The sequence below is a fragment of the Rissa tridactyla genome, chromosome 2 (genome assembly GCF_028500815.1).
Source record: "Rissa tridactyla isolate bRisTri1 chromosome 2, bRisTri1.patW.cur.20221130, whole genome shotgun sequence".
NCBI classification, from domain to species: Eukaryota; Metazoa; Chordata; class Aves; order Charadriiformes; family Laridae; genus Rissa; species Rissa tridactyla.
Window position 1 is genome coordinate 11682400 of NC_071467.1, and position 9609 is coordinate 11692008.

The 9609-nt window shown below is 52.6% G+C and overlaps 1 protein-coding gene across 1 annotated transcript; it reads right to left on the reverse strand.

Moving 5' to 3' along the window:
* Window positions 1-434: 434 nt before the first annotated feature.
* MYC (MYC proto-oncogene, bHLH transcription factor) lies at window positions 435-4499 on the reverse strand. Its single transcript, XM_054193272.1, has 3 exons — window positions 4209-4499; window positions 2548-3262; window positions 435-1563 (listed from the first exon to the last, which is right to left on the reverse strand). The coding sequence occupies exons 2-3, from the start codon at window positions 3245-3247 to the stop codon at window positions 1001-1003; spliced, it is 1263 nt and encodes a 420-aa protein (XP_054049247.1). The 5' UTR covers window positions 3248-3262; window positions 4209-4499; the 3' UTR covers window positions 435-1000.
* Between the last annotated feature and the right edge of the window lie 5110 nt (window positions 4500-9609).

Sequence of the window (9609 nt, forward strand, 5' to 3'; positions counted from 1 at the left end):
CAGAGCTGGGTCCCTAGCGCAGAATGAAGGTCATGCCCTGAAAATGTAATTATACGTATTTGGAAGGAATGCAGAGCCCACATGCTGGGGTGACTGGTGTAAAAATACATCACCTCAACTTTACTTCCAGCAGGCAGATGACCGTGGCCAAGACAGACATTGCTACCACCCACCTTCATGGTGGCAACACTGGTTGAACTAACCAAGCACATTAGACCAACGATTTTATCTACTTGAATTAACACAAGGGCGGGGGGACAGGGGAGAGGAAGAAACTCAACTCCCTCCTAAGCTACAAAACTATCATAATTTCCTCTCACCTAACTCCCCTTTGGCTTCTGTCAGGTCACAGCCACGATGACAGGGAGAGGGATGTCATGGAAACGAGCATCTAATGACAACAGCAGGAGACAAAGCAAAGTCTTTACACAGTATTTAGCTAATTATATTTTGGGCAAATATTTATTTATCTAAAAACAAAATAAAAATCATTTTTAAAAGAAAAAAATGTATTTAAATAAAAAACAAAATTGTGAAATGTTATGGCACAGAAGTTCAAGACAAGTATAAATCCAGTTGCCACAACTGTTGCGTATTAATGTTGCACATTTTTCTATAAAGACTTTATTAAAGATATTTACATGGCAATAATATACAGCAATCTGGGGACAACCTTTATTTGGGATTCTCATATGAAAAAAATGCCTTAAATACAAAATCTTAAAAGAAAAAAAAGTTGAAGAGTTCATCCCCAAGCATGAAGAATGTCCCGTCATCCCTTATGCCCGAAGTATCAATTATGAGGCAGTTTTGAGGTTCTGGCCAAACCCTTGGGAGATTCAGCCAAGGTTGTGTAGTCTCAAGTTAAATCGCACAGCATGCAGTTGCAATAGTTCCATACTCAATGGACTGGTGTAGTTCATGAGTGATATTAGAAACACTAATATTTTATCATTGTTTCAGTCTAGTTTGGGTGATTCTAAGCGATGCCCAAGAGTTTCTATGCACAAGAGTTCCTTAGCTGCTCGAGTTTGTGTTTCAACTGTTCTCTCCTCCGCCTCAACTGCTCTTTCTCTGCGATCAGTCTGTGTTCGTCTGACTGGATGGAAAGAACGTACTCCGTTGCTTTTTTCAGGATGACAACCTTGGGCGCCTTTTCGTTGTTGGCCACCTCGGGTATCTGGTCACGCAAGGCAAAGAAGCTCAGCTTCAGCTCGTTTCTCCTCTGGCGCTCCAAGACGTTGTGCGTTCGCCTCTTGTCGTTCTCTTCTGAATCTGACGTGCGGGGACTCGAGCATTTTCGGTTATTGCTGATCTGTTTGAGAACTCTGCCACTGTCCAACTTTAGCCTTTTTGCAGCTGGGTATTCAACCTTGGTGGAGGGAGGAGCGGCGTAATTGTGCTGATGGATGTTGACGTGACACCGTTTGAGAACCAGCGGGCTGTGGTGGGGCTTACTGTGCTCTTCTGACGTGTCTGTGCTGGACTCGGTGCTGGATTCGGATTCATTCGCTTCGGCTAATGTAACGACATCAATTTCCTCATCTTCCTCTTGTTCTTCTTCTGCAAGAGGGGGAAAAAATAAATCATAAGCTGATCTGCGCAAATACTCTGTATTTATAAGGGAAGGTTACTCTGAGCTGCACAGCGAGGAACTGGTTGATAAAACCTTCTTAAACCCATCTGATGCTGCTGGACTCCACTTTCCCCAAGAGCCTTTCCTTTAAGGAAGTGCAATAGGACACATGGACCGCGCTTCAAACCCCGGCTCCCTGATTTCAAAAGTTGCAACGATCTTGCGTAATTCCGAGGAGCGCATGAAAAAGATAGCAGGAAAGTTTAACCTCGGTTGTCAGCAGTACAGCGCAATAAAGCTCCCAGACTCAAGCTGCCCTTAATTAAGGATTTAGAAGGCTTTGGCCACGCCTCAAAAGAAAGCTTACTTAACACACATGTGTATTCAGAGACATTTTCTGAATCTCTCTTGATCTGCTAATTTGCGGAAAATCCAAGGCGGGGGGCGGGGGGAAGGAAGGCTGTAGCGCTCGAAACTCACGTTCAACCCAAATTTACGAGGGAGCGGAACAGGCTGTCAAATACCTAAGGAAGCATTTCTAAAACTTTCCCAGCCCCATTCACTCCTCTGCAGTCACTTTCACTAGCACCTCCCCGACGGCGCATTCCCCCCGCGGCTCTCGGGCGGGAGTTAACTCCTTCCCGGCCCACGGGTGGCACCGGGAGCCACTTTCACCGGGACACCGCATCCCAGACCGGCTCTGACCCCGTTATGAAAGTTTCTCCCTCCCCCCCTCGCTTCTTTAGTTTTTTTTTTTTTCGCCCCCCCCCCCCTTTCTTCCCTCCACCCCTGGAGGGAAAACTGGGCTGGTTTTGCAGGAAATAAATTCGCTGGGAGCCTCTCCGTGCCTCGCTAACGTGGCATTTAAAAAAAGCCCATGAGGGGAGGGGGGAGAAGGGGGGGCCGCCAGCGGGTTTCCACGCCTCCCCCCCCTACACACAGCACCACCATCACGCGTGGGTCCCACTCACCCGAGTCGCTGCTGCTGGTGGTGGGCGGCGTGTCGTCGCCCAGCAGGGACGCGGGGCTGGCGCCGGGGGGTCCGGCCCGCGGGGCCCGCTCGCTGAGCGGGTAGGGGAAGACCACCGAGGGGTCGATGCAGTCGGCGGCGGCGGCCCCCAGGTCGTGCAGGTAGAGGCCGGCGGAGGCGACGGGGGAGGCGGCGAGGCCGGGCGGCGGCGGCGGGGGCCCGGCGGGCGGCGGGCCGGGGCGGGCGGCGGGTCCCCCCACCTCCCGGCGGGCCGCCTGGTAGGAGGCCAGCTTCTCGGAGACCACCTTCTCCAGCTTGGCGGCGGCGGAAAAGCCGCTCCACATGCAGTCCTGGATGATGATGGACTTGACGAAGGACTCGTCGTCCGGGTCGCAGATGAAGCTCTGGTTGACCATGTCCCCCCCGAGGAGCTCGGTCACTATCTCCAGCTGGTCGGCGGTGGAGGGGAAGCAGGAGGCGGCGGCCAGGCTGGAGCGGCGGCTGGGGGAGAGGGGCGGCGTGGGCAGCAATTCAAACTTCTTCCAGATGTCCTCGGACGGGGCGGGGGGCTGCAGCTCGCTGCCCCGCTGCTGCGCCGCCAGGTAGAAGTTCTCCTCCTCCTCCTCGAAGTAGAAGTAGGGCTGCACCGAGTCGTAGTCGTAATCGTAGTTCTTGCTGGGGAAGCCGGCGCTGAGCGGCATCGCGGCGGCTGGTGCCTGGAAGGGTTGGGGGGAAAAGGGGGCGTCCGGGTGAGCCGAGCCGAGCCGAGCTCCGCCGCGGGGATCGGTTCACCCCCGGGGATCGGCGGCCCCCCCGGCGCGCAGCGCTCCCTCCCGGCTCCCCACGCCGTGCGGGCGGGTAGAAAGCGCAGTCGCGTTTAGTAATTAAAAAAAAAAATACTATAATAATGATAAAATAAAATCCACGACCTCCCTTCACTCCCTTCTAAGCTCGGCAGGACAACCGGACAGCGCGACCCGATGTACCGAGGGGCCGGCTGCCGGACCACCCTCCCCGCGGCTCCCCCGGAGGGGGCTGCCGCAGCTCGGCCGGGCTCGTCTCCCCGCCCCGCTCACACCGGGCACGGCGCCGGCACGGAGCCCCCTTCCCTGCCGGGGCCGCAGCGCCATCCCCATCCCGCCTCCCGGGAGCCGGGCGGGAAGGGGCGGCCGGCAGCTTCCAGCCGGGAGCCGGGTTGCCCCCCAGCCACCCACCTGGGCGTGCTGGTCATGCACGGGGACCTTGGCAAACTTTGCCAAATCTTGTCAAATATACATACGTATATATATATACACGCATATATATATACACACGTATATATACAAGCAATACGTGCAATAACCATTGCCTGCCCGCGCATACGCGGGAGCAGCAAATGCTTACACCGCGCCCCCCCCCCAAAAAAAAAAAATTAAATTAAAGAGAAAATTAAAATCCGATCGCAAGAAAGAGGATGGGGAGCGCCGGTGCCCCGGCAGAGGAGAGCGTCCCTCGGGAGGGACCGTCGGTATCCACGTCCGCGGAGCGCAGCCCCGCCAGCAGCCCGGGTGTCACCAGCCCGTGTCAGTCCAAACGCCACAACCGCGGGAGAAGGAGGAGGAGGGGGAGAGGAATCGAAGTGATGGGGGGGGGGAAAAAAAGCAAGAGCCCCCCGCAACTCACCGGCTTCTCCAACGCGCCAGCTGCGAAACGTAGCGAGGCAATTATTGCGGGCGGCGCGGGGAAACAACAAAACGAGGAAAAAAAAAATATAATATCTACAGTAAAATTAAAAAGAACAGCCGGAAAGGACGGAGAAAAGAAAAAAAAAAAAAAAAGGACAAAACGCCGGGAGAATGTAGATCTCTTCCTCCCACCACGGTTTCTTTTAAAAAAAATAATAATAACCCAGGGAGCAGCGGAGAGCTGCCGCCTTCCCGGCGTGCGGCGGTTGTAGGTCCAGGGCTGCGCGGCGCGCTCTGTCCGGTACAATAGAAGTTTAGTTGCTTTCCTCCTTTAAAGCGCCGCCGAGGGGCGGGCGGGAGAGGCCGCGGGGGCGGAGGCAGCTCCGCGGGGCCCTGCGCGCTCCCGCCCTGCGCGCCGCCGCCCTGCCCGTGCCCGCCCCTTGGCGGCCGCGCAAGGATCCGCGCTCCCGCGGCCGGGGGAGGGCGCGCCGCGAGGGGGCGGCCGCGCTGCTTCCGCGCTGATACGCGCTCTTTTGACAACCCCCCTACCCCCCGCACTTCAATCCCCCCACCCCTCCGGAGAAATACGCGCCGGCGCTTTTCTCCTCCGGGGGAAGGGACGGGGGGAGGCGATGCCGCGCTCCGCGGCCCTTTTTATTTATTTTACTATGGCTTTTTTTTTTTTTTTTCCTTTTTACTACGAGCCGCGCAAGGAGAGGTCGGAAGTAAACATAGTAAAAAAAAAAAAAAAATAGTAGTAGGGATTAAAAGGCAGCTCCTCGCCGTTCCCCTCCTCCCGCCGGCCTCGCAGCAGGGAGAGGCGATGCCCCCCGATGGCGGCGGGAGGGGAAGGGGCTTCACCCTCTCCTCTAGCCCTCCTCGAAGAGGCTTCGGCGGCACCGAGGGCGAGCTGGCCCCGCGGGGGGCAGGGGGTGGCCGGGGGGCGGCGGGGGGGGGGGGGGGGCCGCTGGCTTCCGGCACAAAGGAGCTTGTGTGGCTCGGGCACCCCCCGCCCCGGTCGCCGCTTGATTATCCCGCCTCTGCCGGCGCCTGCGGAGGATTAAACCGGGAGAAGGAGGCTGCCGGGGGGGGGGGGGGGGGGGGGGGCGGAGGCAGAGCCCCACGGGGGTCACCTTGCAGCTACGCTCCTTTTGGCCGTCCACGGGGATGCCCCCGCCCCTGCTCTGACCCCCCCCCCCCCCCCCCCCCCGCCGTCCGGGCGGGTGCAATTTACGCACCTGCGGTTCCCCCGCCGCGCCCCCGCCCCCCCCCCCCGGATCGCTGCTACCCGCCGCGCATCCTACATCCCCCCCCTCCCCCGCCGCGCGGGGCTCCGCACCCGCGGGAGATGGAGGGACACCCCGGTGTGCCCCCCCCCCCTAAACAAAAAAGCTGCCAAGCGGCTGTCCCGTCCCCCGCGGGGATTTTTTTATTCTATATGAATATTTATTTATTCCCCACCCCAGCTTTTTTCTAAGCAGACGCCGAGCGCAAGCCCTGGTGGGGGGGGTGACGCGGGGCCGCCCCGCGAGGCGGGAGGACCCGTCCCCGTCCTGTCCCCCCGTGTCCCTCCTCTCCCTGTTCCCCCCCCCCCGCCTCCGGCCGGCGCTGAGGGCGGCCCCGCTTTCCCACGGCCGCGGCCGCCGCTACCGTGGGGCCATCGCGCCCTCTCCCGGCCGCTCCGCGCCCGCGGGGGGAGGCGCGCAGCCCCCGCACCTGCGGCTGCCCCGACCCGCCCCCCCACCCCGTGGGCTGCAGCCCCCTCCCCCAAAATACCCCCCCTCCCCAAAAATACCCTCCCCTCCAAAAAAAAAAAAAAAAAATGCTCTCCCCCCCCTATTTTTTTTGGTCGGCCGTTTGTGCTGAGCAGAGTTTCGCCCAGCGGAGTGTTTTCAAACATCAAATTCCTCCCGGAGCAGAGGGCTGCAAGCCAAATTGGGACCATTTTCTGCTGGCCCGCGCTCTGTTGGTAAAGGAGGGACAGTTGTAGGCAGAAAAAGTGATAAAAGAACCAAGAGCCGTTGTACGGTCGTGATGTAGATGCTTCACCTACTGACATGTCGGGAATCGGATTTACCCTTGCTCAGAGATGGCTTAAAATACATGGTGCTATTTTTAAATAACATCACCCTCTGCCTGTAGTAGACCTCGCTGCTGTGAATGGAAATAACGTGACTGAAGGCAGGCCTGAACTCAGCCAGAAAGGTGCAAGATCCAAATTAATCTAGTTACAACTGGTGTAAAATGTGGTGCGGGCACTTTTATCTATTTAAGAATGGCATCGGAATAGCCAGATACACAATAACTGTCCTCAAAATTATAAAAGCTGTTGAAGTTCAGCCGGAGCTGGTAACAGTAGAAATATTTTGAAATTACTCCAGTATAGATAAGGTTGAATATCATAATCCCGTTAATGATGCAATATAATCATAGGCAGCGCAATTAACTGTAGTATCACAGAGGATTATGACTTGAAGTGAGGAATAAGTAACATGAGCAGATGGACTCTTAAAATACCCTGTGTTCACATGAATGGAAAAACAGGAAAGGAGGACTGGAAGAAATGTGCTATTGAAACAATACAGCCTTCAGAGGAAACAGTCTTTAAAATATTCGATAGGATTTCTTCAGGTCTCCTGCAGACTGTAAGTTCGCTTTTTCTTGGGGAGCCAGCTCTGAGGTGTACCAGCGCGGCCCTTACGTGGCAGTTTTAGCGCCGACGAAGAAAGACATTTCGCTCCGATTTCTTATGTCCGGCCCCAGCTGTAAAAGAGTGCAGGCAAGGTATGAAATCAGTAAGTATAAATCTCCAGGAAAAAGGCCGTTTTGACAAAATAGCTGTTATAGGGGAAGAATAAATACACAAGTATAACATTAAGGAGACAGCAGAGTCAACGCGATTGTTTTGGCATGGGGGGGTTTCGTGACAAATAGGAAACAGGAGGGGGCTCAGACAAGAGCCTGGGTGGAATTTATGTGTGATGGCAGAATGGGAACCTGTGCGAAGCAGAAACGAAAGCAAAACCTGAGAGAGAAGTGGAGATGGTGGAAAAAGCTCTCACACCTCTCCGCGTCTGGAAACCCCTGAGACAATTCGTAACGTTATTCGTGCCTGTGCCACCTACTGCGTGTTTTATTTTCAGGACACATCTGCCAATTTCTTTTTCACTGGACAAAAAGCCATCTAATAATCGTAGGGTCACCATGAACTCGTAGCTATCTTCCGAAATTTCTGCTGAAATTTGCACTTGACCTCTCCACAGCTTTACAGGTGGCTGGTCTTCAACTGGTGAGAAATGGAAAAGCACTAACTAGATGTTAATTAGTCCTGGGAAGTCCTAGCGCCTTGTATGAGAGGTTTACCCAATGCGGTCCTTGCATTCAGAGCTGTTAAAATAGGTTTAGTGCATCTATGTGCATCTGATAGCACCCGTGCAGGGACCCGCGTCTCCATAGCTACCCCAAAGGACCCCAAAGTCCAAAAAGCCCACACAGCAGGGGCAAGAAGAATCGGATTTGCCTTATCACTATAAAAACCAGAAAAGAAACGTGTTACTTTTTCATCTCTTTCAGTGGCTGTAATTTTTTTAACAATAGGAGGTGAGATGTGTGTAGGCAGAAGCTGACAGAGTTTCTGCAAGCTGCACAGCATTGACTAAATTAGTAACATCTTCCTGCCCTTCTCTTCCAGGCTCACGAAGACTCATATGGTGCACTAGGAAGTACCTTCTTGACGGACTTCCCCAGTGAGAAGGAGAAAGGCAGATGTCTAGGAAAGCCACCGTCCTTGTCTGTGTCCCGTGGTGAAAAACGCAGACCAAAATACACCTCCTGTCGAAGACGTAGAGGGACCAGCACCTCTGCGGTTTCCGTCATGGCTAGCCCAATATGGCAGCCCCAGCCATGGGCTACAACTCTTTAGAATGATAATAAAGCGTGCAGAAGAAAGCAGCGGGTTTTGTGGATGATGTGTCATCAGTAAATATGAATGAGAGGATCACAACAGTATCATAAAATAAAATAATATAATATGAAATAAAATAAAATAAAATAAAGTAAAATAAAATAAATAAAATAAAATCAAATATAGTGCTGCTAGTTTTAAACCAGAGGTAGCGCGTATCAAATACTAAGCTCTCATCTGCTGTTGGAAGCCGAGGCTGCGCGTCCTCACCTTGTGGATGTCCTTCCTCAGACAGTGATGTCATGGGGTCAGTGAAAGTGGCATCTGGTGTCATTTATTTATTTTCCTTTCCCGCGTGCTCTCAGCTCTGTGCCCAAGGGTGCTCGCAGCAAACATGGCAGCTTCTTCCTCTGCATCGTGCTTCTCGTAATCTGCCAGACCGTTTATTCCCAACAGGAAAAGGGAAATGCACAGAAGGAAATAGAAGAAAAGCAAATGGGGAGAGGGCTGGGGAAAGAGTTACGTTGATGTTAAATTACTCCCTTAGCACCGCAGTGAGTACCACGTCTCCCTCACAGAAACCCACTGAAATTCCCAAAAAGTAAGTTTTATCATCCAGGGAATTAGGACAGAGCCTGAACTGCTCCTCTGGCTTGGGCTGCAAACACCAGCCTTCAACCCAAACCGAAGGAGATTTGAAATGATCCTGCCCAGGATACAGAGTTAGGACTTTTTTTTTTTTTCATTTTTTGATTATTAAACCCAAACATTTTAGATGTTATTTTTTTCAATCTGACAGCACATATGAAATCAAGTCTTCAGTGATACAAAAACACCAGCAGTTTTTAAAGGTGTTCTGGCATCATACGAGTATGTATCAGCGTGTATTTGTCCTGCTTTGCCCTGTTCTGTGTGATTGTAGCATTGAAGAGGACATCACGATTGAAAGACAGGAAAATACCTTCCTTGCAAAGTAACTAACTTTTTTGAATACAGAGAATAAAATCCTTTTCACCAGCTTTGGTCTTTCCATCGTGTTCAGCCTTTACCTTTGTTTTGCTTCAGGATAAAATTACTACAGCTGTTAATTTAACTTTGTTTACAGCCAGTTCTTTGCAGTTCTTTCAAACCATCACGGTTACTTGGGTATCAAATTTTAGTTTGTTTTCAAACAGGGCTGCCCTTGATTAGTTTATTCTTGCCTACATAAAATCAAACTATTCGGATGCATTCACAACTATTTTTAAATCTCCACACCAGCTACGTAATGCTAGCTATTTTTGTTGTTTAAATACACTACCTGTAAACTAATCTAAGTCCCATTGAAGCAACGCCAAAAAATAGGAGCAGAGTTTGAATCAGCCCTTCCTACACAAATTAACACCTTTTGACATGGATAACTGGGAGGGACCGAGCTAACACCAGTAGTTTTTGGCATTCCTTGATAGAAGAGAGTTTTGTTCATCTGTGGATTAAGGGTGAATTACAGGAAATC

Coding starts and splice junctions, on each gene's coding strand:
- MYC (XM_054193272.1), bottom strand. CDS start 3,247: ATGCCGCTCAGCGCCGGCTTCCCCAGCAAGAACTACGATTACGACTAC. Junction 1,564..2,547: donor CACCAGCAGCAGCGACTCGG/GTGAGTGGGACC, acceptor CCCCTCTTGCAG/AAGAAGAACAAGAGGAAGAT.